General features: G+C 44.7%; 1 protein-coding gene across 1 annotated transcript in view; it reads left to right on the top strand.

Annotated features, from left to right (window-relative positions):
- Position 1: 1 nt before the first annotated feature.
- The window catches only part of DCX-EMAP (Doublecortin-domain-containing echinoderm-microtubule-associated protein), a gene marked incomplete at its 5' end in the record, with an annotated part of 107,205 nt that continues 84,419 nt past the window's right edge, over positions 2-22,787 (top strand). The window contains one exon of the mRNA XM_070099472.1: positions 2-87. Coding sequence (XP_069955573.1) covers positions 2-87 — 86 coding nt within the window. The remainder of the gene's footprint in view (positions 88-22,787) is intronic.

Genomic DNA, 22,787 nt, shown 5'->3' with positions numbered 1-22,787 from the left:
CGTTGATACCTTCTACGTCAGCGCGAACAATGTTGGAGGTTCTCTCTCCAACAAAAACCCTTCTCCAACACCAACAACTACGTCAAGGTCAGTTATCGTCATCTCTTATCACTTATCAGTTATCACTCGTCGCTTACCGTTAGTTATTAATTGTCATCAGTTATATATTAGCAGCTATTACATAAATAATGTGACCACAGTAGACAGAGCAATGTTTGGGTCCCACTTGGAGCATTGACTGACTTCCTGCAGATCCTCGAGCATTGACTGACTTCTTGCAGTCACTTGGAGCATTGACTGACTTCCTGCAGATCCTGGAGCATTGACTGACTTCTTGCAGTCACTTGGAGCATTGACTGACTTCTTGCAGTCACCTGGAGCATTGACTGACTTCTTGCAGACACTTGGAGCATTGACTGACTTCTTGCAGTCACCTGGAGCATTGACTGACTTCTTGCAGTCACTTGGAGCATTGACTGACTTCTTGCAGTCACCTGGAGCATTGACTGACTTCTTGCAGACACTTGGAGCATTGACTGACTTCTTGCAGTCACCTGGAGCATTGACTGACTTCCTGCAGATCCTGGAGCATTGACTGACTTCTTGCAGTCACTTGGAGCATTGACTGACTTCTTGCAGTCACCTGGAGCATTGACTGACTTCTTGCAGACACTTGGAGCATTGACTGACTTCTTGCAGTCACCTGGAGCATTGACTGACTTCCTGCAGTCACTTGGAGCATTGACTGACTTCCTGCAGTCACTTGGAGCATTGACTGACTTCCTGCAGTCACCTGGAGCATTGACTGACTTCCTCAGTCACTTGGAGCATTGACTGACGTCCTGTAGACACCTGGAGCATTGACTGACTTCCTGCAGTCACTTGGAGCATTGACTGACTTCTTGCAGTCAACTGGAGCATTGACTGACTTCTTGCAGTCACTTGGAGCATTGACTGACTTCCTGCAGTCACTTGGAGCATTGACTGACTTCTTGCAGTCACTTGGAGCATTGACTGACTTCTTGCAGTCACTTGGAGCATTGACTGACTTCCTGCAGTCACCTGGAACATTGACTGACTTCCTGCAGTCACTTGGAGCATTGACTAACTTCCTGCAGTCACCTGGAGCATTGACTGACTTCTTGTAGTCACTTGGAGCATTGACTGACTTCCTGCAGTCACTTGGAGCATTGACTGAGTTCTTGCAGTCACCTGTAACATTGACTGACTTCTTTCAGTCACCTGGAGCATTGACTGACTTCTTGCAGTCACTTGGAGCATTGACTGACTTCCTGCAGTCACCTGGACCATTGACTGACTTCTTGCAGTCACTTGGAGCTTTGACTGATATCTTGCAGTCACCTGGAGCATTGACTGACTTCTTGCAGTCGCTTGGAGCATTGACTGACTTCCTGCAGTCACTTGGAGCATTGACTGACTTCCTGCAGTCACCTGGAGCATTGACTGACTTTTTGCAGTCACTTGGAGCATTGACTGACTTCTTGCAGTCACCTGGAGCATTGACTGACCTCTTGTAGTCAATTGGAGCATTGACAGACATCCTGCAGTCACTTGGAGCATTGATTGACTTCTAATTGACTTCTTGCAGTCACTTGCAGCATTGACTGAATTCTTGCAGTCACCTGGAGCATTGACTGACTTCCTGCAGTCACTTGGAGCATTGATTGACTTCTTGCAGTCACTTGGAGCATTGACTGACTTATTGTAGTCACCTGGAGCAATGACTGACTTCCTGCAGTCACTTGGAGCATTGACTGACTTCTTGCAGTCACTTGGAGCATTGATTGACTTCTTGCAGTCACTTGGAGAATTGACTGACTTCTTGTAGTCACTTGGAGCATTGACTGACTTCATGTAGTCACTTGGAGCATTGACTGACATCTTGTAGTCACTTGGAGCATTGACTGACTTCTTGCAGTCACCTGGAGCATTAACTGACTTCTTGTAGTCATATGAAGCATTGACTGATTTCTTACAGTCACCTGGAGCATTGACTGACTACTTGTAGTCATATAGAGCATTGACTGACTTCTTGTAGTCACTTGGAGCATTGACTGACTTCTTGCAGTCACCTGGAGCATTGACTGACTTCTTGTAGTCATATGGAGCATTGACTGACTTCTTGTAGTCACTTGGAGCATTGACTGACTTCTTGCAGTCACCTGGAGCATTGACTGACTTCCTGCAGGAACTTCGAGCATTGACTGACTACTTGTAGTCACTTGGAGCATTGACTGACTTCTTGCAGTCACCTAGAGCATTGACTGACTTCTTGTAGTAACATGGAGCATTGACTGAATTCCTGCAGACACCAGAAGCATTGATTGACTTCTTACAGTCACTTGGAGCATTGACTGACTTCCTGCAGTCACCTGGAGCATTGACTGACTTCTTGCAGTCACCTGGAGCATTGACTGACTTCTTGCAGTCACCTGGAGCAATGATTGACTTCTTACAGTCACTTGGAGCAGTGACTGATTTCCTGCAGTCACCTGGAGCATTGGCTCACTTCTTGCAGTCACCTGGAGCATTGACTAACTTTTTGCAGCCATGTGGAGCATTGAATGACTTCTTGCAGTCACTTGGAGCATTGACTGACTTCTTGCTGCCTCTTGGAGCATTGACTGACTTCTTGAAATCACTTGTAGCATTTACTGACTTCTTGCAGTCACCTGGAGCATTGACTGACTTCTTGCAGCCTATTGGAGCATTGACTGACTTCTTGCAATCACTTGGAGCATTGACTGAGTTCTTGCAGTCACTTGAAGCATTGGCTGACTTCTTGCAGTCACCCGGAGCATTGATTGACTTCTTGCAGTCACCTGGAGCATTCATTGACTTCTTGCAGTCACCTGGAGCATTGACTGACTTCTTGCAGTCACCTGGAGCATTGATTGACTTCTTACTGCTTCTTGGAGCATTGACTAACTTCTTGCAGTCACTTGGAGCATTGACTGACTTCTTGCAGTCACTTGGAGTATTGACTGACTTCTTGCAGCCACTTGGAGCATTGAAGGGAATTCTTGGTGCCACTTGGAGCATTGACTGACTTCTTGCTGCCACTTGGAGCATTGACTAACTTCTTGCAGTCACTTAGAGCATTAACTAACTTCTTGCAGCCTCTTAGAGCATTGACTGACTTCTTGCTGCTACTTGGAGCATTGACTGGCTTTTTACAAATACTTGGAGCATTGACTGACTTCTTGCAGTCACTTGGAGCATTGACTGACTTCTAGCAGTCACTTGGGGCATTGACTGACTTCTTGCAGTCACTTGGAGCATTGACTGACTTCCTGCAGTCACGTGGAGCATTGACTGACTTTTTGCAGCCTCTTGGAGAATTTACTGACTTCTTGCAGCCTCTTGGAGCATTTAGTGACTTCTTGCAGCCACTTGGAGCATTGACTGTCTTTTTGCAGCCTCTTGGAGCATTGACTGACTTCATGTAGTCACTTGGATCCTTAACTGACTTCCTGCAGTAACCTGGATCATTGACTGACTTTTTGCAGTCACTTGGAGCACTGTCTGACTTCTTGCAGTCACCTGCAACATTGACTGACTTCCTACAGTCACATGATCATTGACTGACTTCCTGCAGTAACCTGGAGCATTGACTGACTTCCTGCAGTCACCTGGAGCATTGACTGACTTCTTGCAGTCACTTGGAGCATTGACTGATTTTCTTGCAGTAACTTGAAGCATTTACTGACTTCTTGCAGTCACTTGAAGCATTGACTGACTTCTTGCAGCCACTTGGAGCATTGACTGATTTTCTTGCAGTCACTTGGAGCATTGACTGACTTCTTGCAGTCACTTGGAGCATTGACTGACTTCTTGAAGTCACTTGGAGCATTGACTGACTTCTTGCAGTCACTTGGAGCACTGACTGATATTCATGCAGTCACTTGGAGCATTGACTAAATTCTTGCAGTCACTTGAAGCATTGACTGACTTCTTGCAGTCACTTGGAGCCTTGACTGATTTTCTTGCAGTCACCTGGAGCATTGACTGACTTCTTGCAGCCACTTGGATCATTGACTGATTTTCTTGCAGTCACTTGGAGCATTGACTGACTTCTTGCAGTCACTTGGAGCATTGACTGAGTTTTTGCAGTCACTTGGAGCATTGACTGACTTCTTGCAGTCACTTGGAGCATTGACTGACTTCTTGCAGTCACTTGGAGCATTGACTGACTTCTTGGAGTCACTTTTTGCATTGACTGACTTCTTCCGGTCACCTAGAACATTGACTGACTTCTTGAAACCACTTAGAGCATTGACTGACTTCCTGCAGTCACCTGGAGCATTAACTGACTTTTTGCAGTCACCTGGTGTATTAACTGACTTCTTTCAGTCACATGGAGCATTGACTGACTTCGTGCAGTCACTTGGAGCATTGACTGACTTCTTGCAGTCACTTGGAGCATTGACTGACTTCTTGCAGTCACCTGGAGCATTGACTGACTTCTTGCAGCCACTTGGAGCATTGACTGGCTTCCAACAGTCACCTGGAGCATTGATTGACTTCTTGTAGTCACATGGAGTATTGACTGAATTCTTTCAGTCACTTGGAGCATTGACTGACTTATTGCAGTCACCTGGAGCGTTGACTGACTTCCTGCAGTCACTTGGATCCATTGACTGACTTCTTGCAGTCACTTAGAGCATTGACCGACTTCCTGCAGTCACCTGGAGGACTGGCTGACTTCCTGCAGCCAATTGGAGTATTGACTGACTTCTTGCAGTCACCTGGAGCATTGACTGACTTCCTACAGTCAACTGGAGCATTGACTACCTTCTTGCAGTCACTTGGAGCATTGACTGACTTCCTGCAGTCACTTGGAGCATTGACTGACTTCCTGCAGTCACTTGGAGCATTGACTGACTTCCTGCAGTCACTTGCAGCATTGGCTGACTTCCTGCAGTCACTTGGAGCATTGACTGATTTCCTGCTGTTACTTGAAGCATTGACTGACTTCCTGCAGTCACCTGGAGCATTGACTGACTTCTTGCAGTCACTTGGAGCATTGACTGACTTCTTGCAGTCACTTGAAACATTGACTGACTTCTTGCAGTCACTTGGAGCATTGACTGACTTCTTGCAGTAACCTGGAGCATTGACTGACTTCTTGCAGTCACTTGGAACATTGACTGGCTTCTTGCAGACACTTGGAGCATTGACTGTTTTCTTGCAGTCACTTGGAGCATTGACTGACTTCTTGTAGTAACCTAGAGCATTGACTTACTTCTCGCAGTCACTTGGAGCATTGACTGGCTTCTTGCAGCCTCTTGGAGCATTGACTACCTTCTTGCAGTAACCTGGAGCATTGGCTTACTTCTTGCTGCCACTTGGAGCATTGACTGACTTCTTGCAGGCACTTGGAGCATTAACTGACTTCTTGCAGTCACTTGGAGCATTGACTGACTTCTTGCAGTCACTTGGAGCATTGACTGACTTCTTTCAGTCACCTGGAACATTGACTAACTTCTTGCAGTCACTTGAAGCATTGACTGATTTCTTCCAGCCTCTTGGACCATTGACTAACTTCTTGCAATCACTTAGAGTATTGACTGACTTCCTGCAGTCAACTGGAGCATTGACTGACTTCTTGTAGTCACCAGGAGCATTGACTGACTTTTTGCAGCCTCTTGGAGCATTGACTGACTTCTTGTAGTCCCTTAGAGCATTGACTGATATCTTGCAGTCACTTGAAGCATTGACTGACTTCTTGCAGTCACCTGGATCATTGACTGACTTCTTGCAGTCACTTGGGGCATTGACTGACTTCTTGCAGTCACCTGGAGCATTGACTGACTTCTTGCAGTCACTTGGAGCATTGACTGACTTCTTGCAGTAACCTGGAGCATTGACTGACTTCTTGCAGTCACTTGGAGCATTGACTGACTACTTGCAGTCACCTGGATCATTGAATGACTTCTTGCAGTCACTTGGAGCATTGACTGACTTCTTGCAGTCACTTGGAGCATTCACTGACTTCTTGCTCCTGGAGCATTGACTGACTTCTTGCAGTCACTTGGAGCATTGACTGACTTCTTGCAGTCACCTGGAGCATTGACTGACTTCTTGCAGTCACTTGAAGATTGACTGACTTCTTGCAGTCACTTCGAGCATTGACTGACTTCTTGCAGTCACCTGGAGCATTGACCGACTTCTTGCAGTCACTTGGAGCATTGATTAGCTTCTTGCAGTCACTTGGAGCATTGACTGACTTCTTGCAGTCACTTGAAGCATTGACTGACTCCTTGCAGTCACTTGAAGCATTGACTGACTTCTTGCAGTCACTTGGAGCATTGACTGACTTCCTGCAGTCACTTGGAGCATTGACTAACTTCTTGGAATCACTTAGAGTATTGACTGACTTCCTGCAGTCAACTGGAGCATTGAGTGACTTCTTGTAGTCACCAGGAGCATTGACTGACTTTTTGCAGCCTCTTGGAGCATTGACTGACTTCTTGTAGTCCCTTAGAGCATTGACTGACATCTTGCAGTCACTTGAAGCATTGACTGACTTCTTGCAGTCACCTGGATCATTGACTGACTTCTTGCATTCACTTGGAGCATTGACTGACTTCTTGCAGTCACCTGGAGCATTGACTGACTTCTTGCAGTCACTTGGAGCATTAACTGACCTCTTGCAGTCACTTGGAGCATTGACTGACTTCTTGCAGTCACTTGGAGCATTGACTGACTTCTTGCAGTCACCTGGAGCATTGACTGACTTCTTGCAGTCACTTGGAGCATTGACTGACTTCTTGCTCCTTGAGCATTGACTGACTTCTTGCAGTCACTTGGAGCATTGGCTGACTTCTTGCAGTCACTTGGGGCATTGACTGACTTCTTGCAGTCACCTGGATCTTTGGCTGACTTCTTGCAGCCACTTGGAGCACTGACTGACTTCTTGCAGTCACCTGGAGCATTGACTGACTTCTTGCAGTCACTTGAAGATTGACTGACTTCTTGCAGTCACTTCGAGCATTGACTGACTTCTTGCAGTCACCTGGAGCATTGACCGACTTCTTGCAGTCACTTGGAGCATTGATTAGCTTCTTGCAGTCTCTTGAAGCATTGACTGACTTCTTGCAGTCACTTGGAGCATTGACTGACTTCTTGCAGTCACTTGGAGCATTGACTGACTTCTTGCAGTCACTTGAAGCATTGACTGACTTCTTGCAGTCACTTGGAGCATTGACTGACTTCTTGCAGTCACTTGGAGCATTGACTGACTTCTTGCAGTCACTTGGAGCATTGACTGACTTCTTGCAGTCACCTGGAGCATTGACTGACTTCTTGCAGTCACTTGGAGCATTGACTGACTTCTTGCAGCCTCTTGGAGAATTGACTGACTTGTTGCAGTCACTTGAAGCATTGACTGACTTCTTGCAGTCACCTGGAGCATTGACTGACTTCTTGCAGTCACTTGAAGCATTGACTGACTTGTTGCAGTCGCTTGGAGAATTGACTGACTTCTTGCCGTCACTTGGAGCATTGACTGACTTCTTGCAGTCACTTGGAGCATTGACTGACTTCTTTCAGCATCATGGAGCATTGAATGACTTCTTGCAGCCTCTTGGAGCATTGACTGACTTCTTGCAGTCACTTGGAGCATTGACTGACTTCTTGCAGTCACTTGGAGCATTGACTGACTTCTTGCAGCCTCTTTGCTCATTGACTGACTTCTTGCAGCCTCTTGGAGCATTGACTGACTTCTTGCAGTCACTCTGCGCATTGACTGACTTCTTGCAGTCACTTGGAGCATTGACTGACTTCTTTCAGCCTCTTGGAGCATTGACTGACTTCTTGCAGTCACCTGGAGCATTGATTGACTTCTTGCAGTCACTTGAAGCATTGACTGACTTCTTGCAGTCACTTGGAGCATTGACTGACTTTTTGCAGTCACCTGGAGCATTGACTGACTTCTTGCAGTCACTTGGAGCATTGACTGACTTCTTGCAGTCACTTTAAGCATTGACTGACTTCTTGCAGCCTCTTGGAGCATTGACTGACTTCTTTCGGTCACCTGGAGCATTTACTGACTTCTTGCAGTCACCTGGAGCATTTACTGACCTCTTGCAGTCATTTGGAGTATTGACTGACTTCTTGCAGTCACTTGGAGCATTAACTGACTTCTTGCAGTCACCTGGAGCATTGACTGACTTCTTGCAGTCATGTGGAGCATTGACTGACCTCTTGCAGCCTCTTTAAGTATTGACTGATTTCTTGCAGTCAGGTGGAGCATTGACTGACTTCTTGCAGTCACCTGGAGCATTGACTGACACCCTACAGTCACCTGGAGCATTAACTGACTTCTTGCAGTCACTTGGAGCATTGACTGACTTACTGCAGTCACTTGGAGCATTGACTGACTTTTTGCAGTCGCTTGGAGCATTGACTGACTTCCTGCAGTCACTTGGAGCATTGGCTGACTTCCTGCAGTCACTTGGAGCATTGACTGACTTCCTGCAGTCACTTGAAGTATTGACTGACTTCCTGCAATCACCTGGAGCATTGACTGATTTTCTTGCAGTCACTTGAAGCATTGACTGACTTCTTGCAGTCACTTGAAGCATTGACTGACTTCTTGCAGTCACTTGGAGCATTGACTGACTTCTTGCAGTCACCTGGAGCATTGACTGGCTTCTTGCAGTGACTTGGAGCATTGACTGACTTCTTGCAGTCACCTGGATCAATGACTGACTTCTTGCAGTCACTTGGAGCATTGACTGACTTCTTGCAGTCACCTGGAGCATTGACTGACTTCTTGCAGTCACCTGGAGCATTGACTGACCTCTTGCAGCCTCTTTAGGTATTGACTGATTTCTTGCAGTCACTTGGAGCATTGACTGACTTCTTGCTGTCACCTGGAGCATTGACTGACTTCTTGCAGTCACTTAGAGCAGTTACTGACTTCTTGCTGCCACTTGGAGCATTGACTGGCTTCTTGCTGCCTCTTGGAGCATTGACTGACTTCTTGCAGTAACCTGGAGTATTGAGTGACTTCTTGCAGTCACTTGGAGCATTGACTGCCTTCTTGCAGTCACTTGGAGCATTGACTGTTTTCTTGCAGTCACTTGGAGCATTGACTGTTTTCTTGCAGTCACTTGGAGCATTGACTGACTTCTTGCAGTAACCTGGAGCATTGACTGACTTCTAGTAGTCACTTGGAGCATTGACTGGCTTCTTGCAGCCTCTTGGAGCATTGACTACTTTCTTGCAGTAACCTGGAGCATTGGCTGACTTCTTGCTGCCACTTGGAGCATTGACTGACTTCTTGCAGTCACTTGGAGCATTAACTGACTTCTTGCAGTCACTTGGAGCATTGTCTGACTTCTTGCAGTCACTTGGAGCATTGACTGACTTCTTTCAGTCACTTGGAACATTGACTAACTTCTTGCAGTCACGTGGAGCATTGACTGATTCCTTACTGCCTCTTGGAGCATTGACTGACTTCTTGCAGTCACTTGGAGCATTGACTGACTTCCTGCAGTCACTTGGAGCATTGACTAACTTCTTGCAATCACTTAGAGTATTTACTGACTTCCTGCAGTCAACTGGAGCATTGACTGACCTCTTGTAGTCACCAGGAGCATTGACTGACTTTTTGCAGCCTCTTGGAGCATTGACTGACTTCTTTTAGTCCATTAGAGCATTGACTGACATCTTGCAGTCACTTGAAGCATTGACTGACTTCTTTCAGTCACTTGGAACATTGACTATCTTCTTGCAGTCACTTGGAGCATTGACTGATTCCTTACAGCCTCTTGGAGCATTGACTGACTTCTTGCAGTCACTTGGAGCATTGACTGACTTCCTGCAGTCACTTGGAGCATTGACTAACTTCTTGCAATCACTTAGAGTATTGACTGACTTCCTGCAGTCAACTGGAGCATTGACTGACTTCTTGTAGTCACCAGGAGCATTGACTGACTTTTTGCAGCCTCTTGGAGCATTGACTGACTTCTTTTAGTCCATTAGAGCATTGACTGACATCTTGCAGTCACTTGAAGCATTGACTGACTTCTTGCAGTCACCTGGATCATTGACTGACTTCTTGCAGTCACTTGGAGCATTGACTGACTTCCTGCAGTCACCTGGAGCATTGACTGACTTCTTGCAGTCACTTGGAGCATTAATTGACCTCTTGCAGTCACTTGGAACATTGACTGACTTCTTGCAGTCACTTGGAGCATTGACTGACTTCTTGCAGTCACCTGGAGCATTGACTGACTTCTTGCAGTCACTTGGAGCATTGACTGACTTCTTGCAGTCACCTGGGGCATTGACTGACTTCTTGCAGTCACCTGGAGCATTGAATGACTTCTTGCAGTCACTTGGAACATTGACTGACTTCTTGCTCCTTGAGCATAGACTGACTTCTTACAGTCACTTGGAGCATTGACTGACTTCTTGCAGTCCCTTGGAGCATTGACTGACTTCTTGCAGTCACCTGGATCTTTGGCTGACTTCTTGCAGCCACTTGGAGCATTGACTGACTTCTTGCTGTCACCTGGAGCATTGACTGACTTCTTGCAGTCACTTGAAGATTGACTGACTTCTTGCAGTCACTTCGAGCATTGACTGACTTCTTGCAGTCACCTGGAGCATTGACCGACTTCTTGCAGTCACTTGGAGCATTGATTAGCTTCTTGCAGTCACTTGGAGCATTGACTGACTTCTTTCAGTCACGTGAAGCATTGACTGACTTCTTGCAGTCACTTGAAGCATTGACTGACTTCTTGCAGTTGCTTGAAGCATTGACTGACTTCTTGCAGTCTCTTGAAGCATTGACTGACTTCTTGCAGTCACTTGGAGCATTGACTGACTTCTTGCAGTCACTTGAAGCATTGACTGACTTCTTGCAATCACTTGGAGCATTGACTGACTTCTTGCAGTCACTTGGAGCATTGACTGACTTCTTGCAGTCATTTGGAGCATTGACTGACTTCTTGCAGTCACCTGGAGCATTGACTGACTCCTTGCAGTCACTTGGAGCATTGACTGACTTCTTGCAGCCTCTTGGAGCATTGACTGACTTCTTGCAGTCACTTGTAGCATTGACTGACTTCTTGCAGTCACCTGGAGCATTGACTGACTTCTTGCAGTCACTTGAAGCATTGACTGACTTGTTGCAGTCACTTGGAGTATTGACTGACTTCTTGCAGTCACCTGGAGCATTGACTGACTTCTTGCAGTCACTTGGAGCATTGACTGACTTGTTGCAGCCTCTTGGAGCATTGGCTGACTTCTTGCAGCCTCTTGGAGCATTGACTGACTTCTGTAGTCACTTGGAGCATTGACTGACTTCTTGCAGTCACTTGGAGCATTGGCTGACTTCTTGCAGCCTCTTGGCGCATTGACTGACTTCTTGCAGCCTCTTGGAGCATTTACTGACTTCTTGCAGTCACTCTGCGCATTGACTGACTTCTTGCAGTCACTTAGAGCATTGACTGACTTCTTGCAGTCACTCTGCGCACTGACTGACTTCTTGCAGCCTCTTGGAGCATTGACTGACTTCTTGCAGTCACCTGGAACATTGACTGACTTCTTGCAGTCACTCTGCGCATTGACTGACTTCTTGCAGCCTCTTGGAGCATTGACTGACTTCTTGCAGTCACCTGGAGCATTGACTGACTTCTTGCAGTCACTTGAAGCATTGACTGACTTCTTGCAGTCACTTGGAGCATTGACTGACTTCTTGCAGTCACTTGGAGCATTGACTGACTTCTTGCAGTCACTTTAAGCATTGACTGACTTCTTGCAGCCTCTTGGAGCATTGACTGACTTCTTTCGGTCACCTGGAGCATTGACTGACTTCTTGCAGTCACCTGGAGCATTGACTGACTTCTTGCAGTCACTTGGAGCATTGACTGACTTCTTGCAGTCACTTTAAGCATTGACTGACTTCTTGCAGCCTCTTGGAGCATTGACTGACTTCTTTCGGTCACGTGGAGCATTGACTGACTTCTTGCTGTCACCTGGAGCATTTACTGACCTCTTGCAGTCATTTGGAGCATTGACTGACTTCTTGCAGTCACTTGGAGCATTAACTGACTTCTTGCAGTCACCTGGAGCATTGATTGACTTCTTGCAGTCACCTGAAGCATTGACTGACTTCTTGCAGTCACTTGGAGCATTTACTGACTTCTTGCTGCCACTTGGAGCATTGATTGGCTTCTTGCAGCCTCTTGGAGCATTGACTGACTTCTTGCAGTAACCTGGAGCATTGACTGACTTCTTGCAGTCACTTGGAGCATTGACTGGCTTCTTGCAGTCACTTGGAGCATTGACTGACTTCTTGCTGCCTCTTGGAGCATTGACAGACTTCTTGCAGTAACCTGGAGCATTGACTGACTTCTTGCAGTCACTTGGAGCATTGACTGGCTTCTTGCAGCCTCTTGGAGCATTTACTCACTTCTTGCAGTAACCTGGAGCATTGACTGACTTCTTGCAGTCACTTGGTGCATTGACTGACTTCTTGCAGTCACTTGGAGCATTGACTGACTTCTTGCAGCCTCTTGGAGCATTTACTGACTTCTTGCAGCCGCTTGGAGCATTGACTGACTTCTTGCAGCTACTTGGAGCATTGACTGTCTTCTTGCAGTCACCTGGAGGACTGGCTGACTTCCTGCAGCCAACTGGAGCATTGACTGACTTCTTGCTGTCACCTGGAACATTGACTGACTTCCTGGAGTCACTTGGAGCATTGACTGACTTCTTGCAGTCACTTGGAGCATTGACTGACTTCCTGCAGTCACTTGGAGCATTGACTGACTTCTTGCAGTCACCTGGAGCATTGACTGACTTCTTGCAGTCACATGGAACATTGACTGACTTCTTGCAATCACTTGGAGCATTGACTGACTTCTTGCCGCCTCTTGGAGCATTGACTGACTTCTTACAGCCATTCGGAGCATTGACTGACTTCTTGCAGCCTCTTGGAGCATTGACTGACTTCTTGCAGCCATTTGGAGCATTGACTGACTTCTTGCAGTCACTTGGAGCATTGACTGACTTCTTGCAGCCATTTGGAACATTGACTGACTTCTTGCAGCCTCTTGGAACATTGACTGACTTCTTGCAGCCTCTTGGAGCATTAAACCATACCCCCGGCCGGGATTGAACCCGCGGTCATAGAGTCTCAAAACTCCAGCCCGTCGCGCTAGCCACTAGACCAGCTAGCCACATAAGATTCATCCAACTAGGTATATTTCTACACCATAGGAAAGTTAGCACAGGCACCTCTGTGACCACAAATGCAAGTTTTTACAGACGAATCTCCAGCTAGCGTGGCCGTGACGAACTCTAGCTCAAGTCCCTTCACTGCCGTCAACATGACTTAAGAAATCGTAATGACACGATTGCAAATAAACCATACCCCCGGCCGGGATTGAACCCGCGGTCATAGAGTCTCAAAACTCCAGCCCGTCGCGCTAGCCACTAGACCAGCTAGCCACAATAAGATTCGTCACGGCCACGCTAGCTGGAGATTCGTCTGTAAAAACTTGCATTTGTGGTCACAGAGGTGCCTGTGCTAACTTTCCTATGGTGTAGAAATATACCTAGTTGGATGAATCTTATTGTGGCTAGCTGGTCTAGTGGCTAGCGCGACGGGCTGGAGTTTTGAGACTCTATGACCGCGGGTTCAATCCCGGCCGGGGGTATGGTTTATTTGCAATCGTGTCATTACGATTTCTTAAGTCAGTCTTGGAGCATTGACTGATGTGAAAGCTTGCTCAGCCCTGTAACTTCAGACAGTATTACTAAGGCTGGCTCCTCCTCAGGAAAATTAATGTATAGAAAAAGAATGAAAACTGACAAACATTAACACTTTATTATTTAGAAAATATAAAATATAAGACACTTAAATATGAAATATTAATCCTACATTAAAGAAAATGAAAAATGAAAAATGTAAATGATAACTGAATTCAACGCTAATATAAATAGAACTTGGGTGTCTGGTGTTGGTGACACTGCATGTGGTTGAAATCGTAGCCGTTGCTGATGATGTTGTGGGGGATGTTGCAGGTGTTGGTGACAACCCACTGGCTAGTTCTTCACAGTATAGCCTTTAGTATTCTATCCCGATGATAGGAAAGCAGGTTCTTTACCGCTGCAATGATGAGGGGTTACGTCCTGCAAGTTCATACAGGTGCACAGGTAATTTAATCCAAAATGAGGAAGTCTCAGGACGTTAGTCCATCTCCATCAATTCTACTCGTTGATGGGCAGGTGACCCTCTCTGTCATCCAAGAGTAGTGCTGGGAGCTGCGAGTCTAGTGATTACTGTTTGGACCGGAGCCCCACACGTCACCTTTCGGGGTGCAAAGAAGGAGGGGAAGGGATAGCAAGAGCTAGACTGACCCTACCTTAACAAGCAGCCGGCAGTCAAACTATCACTTTCGGGGTGGGGGAAAAAAGGCGGGAATAGCAGGAGCTTGACTTACCCTACCTTAACAAGTAGCTGGCAATGAAACTATCGCTTTTGGGGAGGGGGGGAAAAGGCAGGAATAGCGGGAGCTTGACCTACCCTACCTTAACAAGTAGCCGGCAATGAAACTATTGTTACTATATACTCCCTTGCTACTCCTATCTATTGAACTTTTCCCTCACACTCCCCCATACCAAGACTTATAGTCAAGGAGTATGAGAAGAATAGGCGAGGAAAAAGTTCTAACATATGAAAGTCGCTTAAGGCAAGAAATCTTCTACTGACTGTCACGACTTAACCAGTCAGAGAAATAATTGGATGAACCATTGATATACACAATATGGAACTTAAAAGCCTGGAGTGCCAATGTCCACCTCAAGAGGCGACTGTTGGTTCCCTTAAAAGTTTCTAGGTATATCAAAGGTTTGTGGTCAGTTTCTAAAATGAATTCTTTTCCCAGCAAATAAAATTTAAGTTTGGAGATACCCCACACAAGGGCCAAACATTCCTTTTCTATGGTGGAGTATCTCGTTTCTGCAGGAAGGAGTTTCCGGCTTAGGAAGCATACAGGGAAGGGAGTACCATCATAGTATTGTAGTAGCACTGCACCTAAGCCAGTATTGGAGGCATCAGTTCTTATACAAAATGTTTTATTAATATCTGGAATCTTAAGTATAGGGTCTTTCGAAAAGATACTTTTAATCTCATTAAACTTTTCCCAAGCTACGTCGGAAAGTTCAAGAGGTTCCTTCACAGACTTTTTAAGGAAGTCGGATAAGATACCTGTAAGATCAGTAAGGTTCGGGATAAACCGTGCATAAAAATTTACAGAACCAAGAAAGCTATGCATGAGCTTCTTGGTTTTGGGGAATTTAAATTCTAATAAAGCTTTGATCTTACTGGGGAGAGGCTGCAGAGAGTTATTAGAAAGTATCAGTCCAAGATATCTAATCTTGTTATACCCAAGGAAGCATTTCTTCGGCTTGGCAATGAGGCCATGTGAGCGTAACCTACGCAAAACTGATGTTAATGTTTGGATATGTTCGCCCCACGTGGATGTCATTACGTAAATGTTATCAAAATAACCTGAAACATTTGGCATATTACCCAAGACCTTTCTCATCAGTCTCACGTAGGTAGCACAGGCAGTTACCAAACCGAAGGGCATAGTTCTATATTGCATCAGTCCTTGGCGTGTAGGAAAAGCGGTGTACTGCTTAGAAGGATCTATCATTACTTTATGATATGCCTGCGCAATATCAATCTCTGAAAAGTAGGAAGAGTCATAAAATTTGTGTAGATCGCTATCTATTAAGGGCATAGGCTCAGCATCCCACCGAGTTATAGCATTAAGGCCTCTGAAGTCAATAGCAAGTCTATATGAATTATCCTCCTTCTTAACCATGACTACTGGTGAACAATATGAAGATACTGAAGGTTCAATGATCTTTAGTTTTAATAATTTGTCTACCTCTCGGTCAAATGCATCGCTAATGTGAACTGGAACTGGGTATAATTTTCGTTTGATAGGATTGTCCGTCACTAAGTCAATCTTATGGACTACCATGGAGGTAACACCTGGAATATCAGTAAAGACGTCTGAAAAGTTACTCACACATTGAAGTAGTTCATGTCTCTTATGGTCATCCAAAGATTCATTAATATTAATGTTGGTTGCGTCCGAGTGGTCAAGAGTCACCAAGTCATGTAGTTCTTCATCGTAGTCTAAGTTAGAGGTGTCAATTACACACACTTTACATTCTTCAGTTGTTTTACCAAGTTCGTGTGGAAAAACTAAGTCAGAGTTATTAAGGCAGTTAACCGAATTTCTTCGGTAATATTTCTTAAGGATGTTGACTTCCATGAGGTAGTCAACTTTCCCACAAATTTTTAATACTTCATATGGACCTTTCCATGCTACTAATAATTTATTTGACTTGATCGGCAAAAGTACAAGAACTTCATCTCCTACTTTAAAACTTCTCCTCTGACTTTTGGAATCAAAATAGGTTTTGTACTGGTCCATTGACAAGTGTAAGTTTTTCGAAACTATGTCAGAGATCTCCTCAAGTTTGGATCTAAGGTCAAGGAGAAACTGGTAAGAAGACTGAACCTCAGCATTTACCTCCTCATTAGTCCATAAGTCATGAAGGATGGACAGTGGACCTCTGGCCTGTCTACCATAGAGAAGTTCAAAAGGTGAAAACCCCAAAGAGTCACTGGGAACTTCCCTCATGGCAAACAAAGCACAGGGTAGGTAACGATGCCACTCCTTAGGTTTAAGGGAGCAAAGTTTCCTTAAAATTGACTTTAGAATCGAATGCTGGCGCTCAATCCTCCCATTACAGCTGGGATGATAGTGTGGTGAAGAGAGGCTTCACTCCCAGAAGTTGGTATAGATGTTGCATTAAGTCAGATGTGAATTGTGTCCCACGGTCAGACAAAATTTCTCTAGGGATGCCCACTCTGGAGAAGATGGACAAAAGGGCTTCAGCCACCTCTGTAGTAGCTATGGTTTTTAAGAGAACGGCTTCAGGGAAGCTCGAAGCATAATCATCTAATGTTAATATATATCTATGTCCCCCAGATGAAAGTGGAGATAAAGGACCAACGATGTCAATAGCTACTCTTTCAAAAGGTACCGTAAAGACTGGCATTTTGACCATAGGTACTCGCCTGGTACCTCGGGAGGATGACAGTTGGCAAACTTTACACGATCTACAATAGGTAGTGACATCTGAGGACATTTTTAGCCAAAAATAGGTTTCCCTAATTTTATTTAAGGTTTTATGAAGCGAGAAATGTCCGGCCACTGGCAGGCCATGAGCCATTTTATGAACAGTCTCTCTGCATTGACTTGGAACAACTAAGATGGAATAGTCTGTCTCATCTGAATTTAATTTGTATACTGACTTGTACAAGATACCTTTTATATATTCAAATTTATATGAAAAGTTTTTCCTTTGGATAACTTAATTTTGTTTAGCGGCATTATGGCAATTTTGAAGAGAAGGACAATTACGTTGTAAATTAACAAAGGAGTCCTTCGATATGTCTAAAGGCTTAAAGTCAGGGAAAATCAAAGGATGGACAGTAGGAGAAGCCTGGGCTTTGGTCTGAGCCCTAGTCAAGACATTTATGGTATCGGAGGCGATATCTTCACTTTCATCTAACAAGTGAACCGGTGATCCTACTACCTCGCTTTCGAGAGCAGCATCACTGGTTTTTAATCCCACATGAATCTCACGAGACATTGTCTCATCTGAACTTTCGAGGGGCATCTCTGACTCTACAGGAAGAGGATCTGAAAAGCTTATGTCCACCTTTGGTGATGAAAGGTCAACCCCAGAAGGAAGAATGGCACCTTTTACATTACCTATTAGTACGGAGCAAGAAGTGATGGGAGCTAGTACGGCTTCAGACCAACCTGTGAACCATTTAGACCTAATGTAACAACGGATGGTAAGAAAAGTGTCTGTATGGCCCAAGTAGTCTGAAAGTATAGCAGAGGAATGAGTTTCTTTAAGATTAGGGAACAGCTAATCAGAAATGACTATACATGTGCATCCAGTGTCTCGTAAAATGGTAGATACATTAAGTCCATTAACTGTTCCTGAACAGAAGGGTGCTTGGTCATTACAGTCTTTAAAACATCTTCCAACTTTTTGGACCTTCTTAGAAGGACAATCTGGACGTTTATGTCCCTTAACACCACACAAATGACAAACAGGAATAAAAGAAGTCATTTTACTTTCCACTAGAGGCTTTGATTTCTTAAGGTCTGATGAATCCTTGTCCTTAGGGTTCGATCCCTTTAGGTCTTTATAGGAATTGTGAGCCTCAGCATACAGGTCAGCAGCCTCAGCAACTTCCTCAGCTTTAATCAGGTTACGTTCTCTGATGAATGTTCGTATCTGATGGGGAAGAGCTGTCAGGAACTGGTCAGCAACCATGAAGTCTCTAAGAGATTCATAACTGCGATCAATTCCTGAACTCTCTATCCAAAAGTCGAACAAACGAAAGAGTGTTACCTGTAACTGCTGAAAGTTCTGGCCAGGCTGTAAGGTGGCATACCTGAAATCTTTCCTGTAAGAATTAGTGGTTTTTTGATATGCTTTAAGGATTGCCTTCTTCAGTAGGTTATAATTACATATAATATCCTGCGACAAAGTTGCATAGATATTCAAGGCTGTACCAGAAAATAACATTCCTAACCTGGTAGCCCAGGTGTCAGCAGGCCATTCACAGAGGGTAACGGTATTTTCAAACCTGATAATGTATGAAGTTATGTCTTCCCCCTCTGTGAAGGGAGGTAAATTAGGTGTTGGAATATGTGTACTGACTGCACGTTGTTCCATTACTCCTTCCTCTAATTGTTGTTGTGTAAAAGTTAACTTTTTATTCTCTAATTCAAGGCGAGATTTTTCGAGCTCGCGATCCTTTTCTCTCTCTATTAACTCATGTTCTCTAGCTTTTTCCTCAACTTCTCTATCCTTTGTTCTTTCCTCAAGTTCTCTTAATTTAACCTGTTCCTCACGTATCTTAGCTTGTTCCTCACGTACTCTAGCTCTCTCCTCACGATCAAGTCTATCACGCTCCTTTTTGTCTTCTCTCTCTCTTTCTAACTGTCTTTCTTGGATTTCTCTCTCAATTCTCTCTCTCTCCTTTTTCTCTTCTCTTTCCCTTTCTAACTGTCTTTCTTCTCTCTTTTTCAAGTCTTTCCTGGATCTTAGCACTAATAAAAGATTCTAAATTTTTCCCTGTTATTCCTAACTTACTTCCAGCGTTCATCCAAAACTAGTATTCCTCCATATTTGCAAGAATAACTTAAACTACCAGGGGAAAATGAAACGGGTATTAACCGAAACGGAAGGTTCAATTCCTGCTCCGCTCAAACTGTAAATAAATCAGAGGGCTCGATCCCTACTTCAATTAAACAATATGTATTAATTAAAACGAAGGGTTCTATGCCGGCTTCGAGCAAACAGTAAGTAGAATGGGGTCACTTGACCATCCAATCTTCTCACCAACAAATCAAGAGTGTCCAACGACAGTTCCCTTGATAAAATAAAGAGCTCAATGAAACAAATTATCACTGGAAAATCTCGGGTCCCTAGAGTCTAATCCTCCAAAGTGTTTCAAGCTCACACAAAAATAGATGGCAGAATTAACTAGTATTCCTGCCTTGACTTGACTTACAATAAATTGAGACTATAACAATCACCAAATCGTTTAAATACCTGTCCTGTAGTCATACCATAGAGAATGATTACTCATGGCTGGTGGTAACCGTCTGTGGTATGCAGCATTGAAGTTCCAATGGTAGATTAGAGATGGAATTGAATCTTGATTCAGTAGAGTTGATCCTGGCAAGGACGCCACTTGTGAAGGCTTACTCAGCCCTGTAACAACTTCAGACAGTATTACTAAGGCTGGCTCCTCCTCAGGAAAATTAATGTATAGAAAAAGAATAAAAACTGACAAACATAAACAATTTATTATTTAGAAAATATAAAATATAAGACACTTAAATATGAAATATTAATCCTACATTAAAGAAAATGAAAAATGAAAAATGTAAATGATAACTGAATTCAACGCTAATATAAATAGAACTTGGGTGTCTGGTGTTGGTGACACTGCATGTGGTTGAAATCGTAGCCGTTGCTGATGATGTGGTGGGGGATGTTGCAGGTGTTGGTGACAACCCATTGGCTCGTTCTTCACAGTATAGGCTTGAGTATTCTATCCCGATGACAGGAAAGCAGGTTCTTTACCGCTGCAATGATGAGGGGTTACGTCCTGCAATTTCATACAGGTGCACAGGTAATTAAATCCAAAAAGGGGAAGTCTCAGGACGTTAGTCCATCTCCATCAATTCTACTCGTTGATTGGCAGGTGACCCTCTCTGTCATCCAAGAGTAGTGCTGGGAGCTGTGAGTCTAGTGATTACTGTTTGGACCGGAGCCCCACACGTCACCTTTTGGGGGGGGGAAGAAGGAGGGGAACGGATAGCGAGAGCTAGACTGACCCTACCTTAACAAGCAGCCGGCAATCAAACTATCACTTTAGGGGTGGGGGAGAAAAGGCGGGAATAGTGGGAGCTGGACTTACCCTACCTTAACAAGTAGCCGGCAATGAAACTATTGTTACTATATATTCCCTCGCTACTCCTATCTATTGAACTTTTCCCTCACAACTGACTTCTTGCAGATACTTGGAGCATTGACTGACTTCTTGCAGCCTCTTGGAGCATTGACTGACTTCTTGCAGCCACTTGGAGCATTGACTGACTTCTTGCAGCCACTTGGAGCATTGACTGACTTCTTGCAGTCATTTGGAGCATTGACTGACTTCTTGCAGTAACTTGGAGCATTGGCTGATATTACAACCCAGGAGTCCAAATGGCCTGTTATCCTGGGTGTAAAGGGAGCAAAATAAACACAGCAGAAAAGTTTTTACTTATATTATCCTTCACCAATTTAGAAGAGCAATATGTACACTATATACACTATGTACAGTGATAGGTATTAGTGCACTCCACGGTAAGCAAGGCAGAATAGAAGCCACAAGAGAGCAGACCGTGCTTCAACCAGCTCTAGAATGGGAATGACAAGGGCAGACAGGAGAGTGGTACCCACATAACCTCTGTGATTGCCAAAACCATCTTGTTATTGGCTGGAACCTGGTCACTAGTTGAACGACGGGATCCCATCGTTAACTCTTAGTTACCTGGTTCGCTGGTTGGGGGAGACAGCCTGTAAATGAGGGTGTGTACATGCGCCGAATAAAGGTTACATACTCTTTGCATGCCGCAACTGACTTCTTGCAACCTCTTGAAGCATTGACTGACTTCTTGCAGTCCCTTGAAGCATTGACTGACTTCTTGCAGTCACTTGGAGCATTGACTGACTTCTTGCAGTCTTTTGGAGCATTGACTGACTTCTTGCAGCCTCTTGGAGCATTGACTGACTTCTTGCAGTCACTTGGAGCATTGACTGACTTCTTGTAGTCACTTGGAGTATTGAGTGACTTCTTGCAGCCTCTTGGAGCATTGACTGACTTCTTGCAGTCACTTGGAGCATTGACTGACTTCTTGCAGTCACTTGGAGCATTGGCTGACTTCTTGTAGTCACTTGGAGCATTGACTGACTTCTTGTAGTCACTTGAAGCATTGACTGACTTCTTGCAGTCACTTGGAGCATTGACTGACTTCTTGCAGCCACTTGGAGCATTGACTGACTTCTTGCAGTCTTTTGGAGCATTGACTGACTTCTTGCAGCCTCTTGGAGCATTGACTGACTTCTTGCAGTCACTTGGAGCATTGACTGACTTCTTGTAGTCACTTGGAGTATTGAGTGACTTCTTGCAGCCTCTTGGAGCATTGACTGACTTCTTGCAGTCACTTGGAGCATTGACTGACTTCTTGCAGTCACTTGGAGCATTGGCTGACTTCTTGCAGTCACTTGGAGCATTGACTGACTTCTTGTAGTCACTTGGAGCATTGACTGACTTCTTGCAGCCACTTGGAGCATTGACTGACTTCTTGCAGCCTCTTGGAGCATTGACTGACTTCTTGCAGTCACTTGGAGCATTGACTGACTTCTTGCAGTCACTTGGAGCATTGGCTGACTTCTTGCAGTCACTTGGAGCATTGACTGACTTCTTGCAGCCACTTGGAGTGTTGGTGTGACCTTCACTCTGGCTCAGCTGTGACACTGTTCTTCGCAGTGTTGGTGTGACCTTCACTCCGTCTCAGCTGTGACACTGTTCTTCCCAGTGTTGGTGTGACCTTCACTCTGGCTCACCTGTGTCCCGTGACTCTGGTCTCTTTCCACTGTTTCTGGACGCTCTTAACAATCTAATTCCTTCCATTCAATATAATGCTGGCTGGAAACTATCTCCTTGCTTCCTCTCCTTGACGTTCATGTCCACGCTCGGCTACAGGCTTTTCTTTTTCCATCTACCACAAGCCTATACACAATGGCACGTACATTAACCACTTTACTTATCATTCTTCATCTGTCTAGAGAAGTTCTCTTATTTCTCTGTTTCTCAGCGTTTCCACATTTGTGAGCCTCAGTTCCTTGACTCTGAAATTTCCACTTCGTAATTCATTCACTTGTCTTGGCTACACTTACCGTTCCATAAACTTTACCTTCTCACTCACTAAACTGACTTTCTTCTCTCCCAAACTCTCTACTTCTGAGAAATCTCCTGTTCTCTGCCTTCCCTAGATTTCCAGTCTTCCTAATATCAAAAACTCTCTCCGTTACTCCTTGCTTTTCACCAAACTAACATCCTTCGTACCAATTTA

Source organism: Cherax quadricarinatus, chromosome 67 (genome assembly GCF_038502225.1).
Source record: "Cherax quadricarinatus isolate ZL_2023a chromosome 67, ASM3850222v1, whole genome shotgun sequence".
NCBI lineage: Eukaryota > Metazoa > Arthropoda > Malacostraca > Decapoda > Parastacidae > Cherax > Cherax quadricarinatus.
Note: the sequence above shows the minus strand (reverse complement) of the source record. Positions and strands in the feature narration are given on the sequence as shown.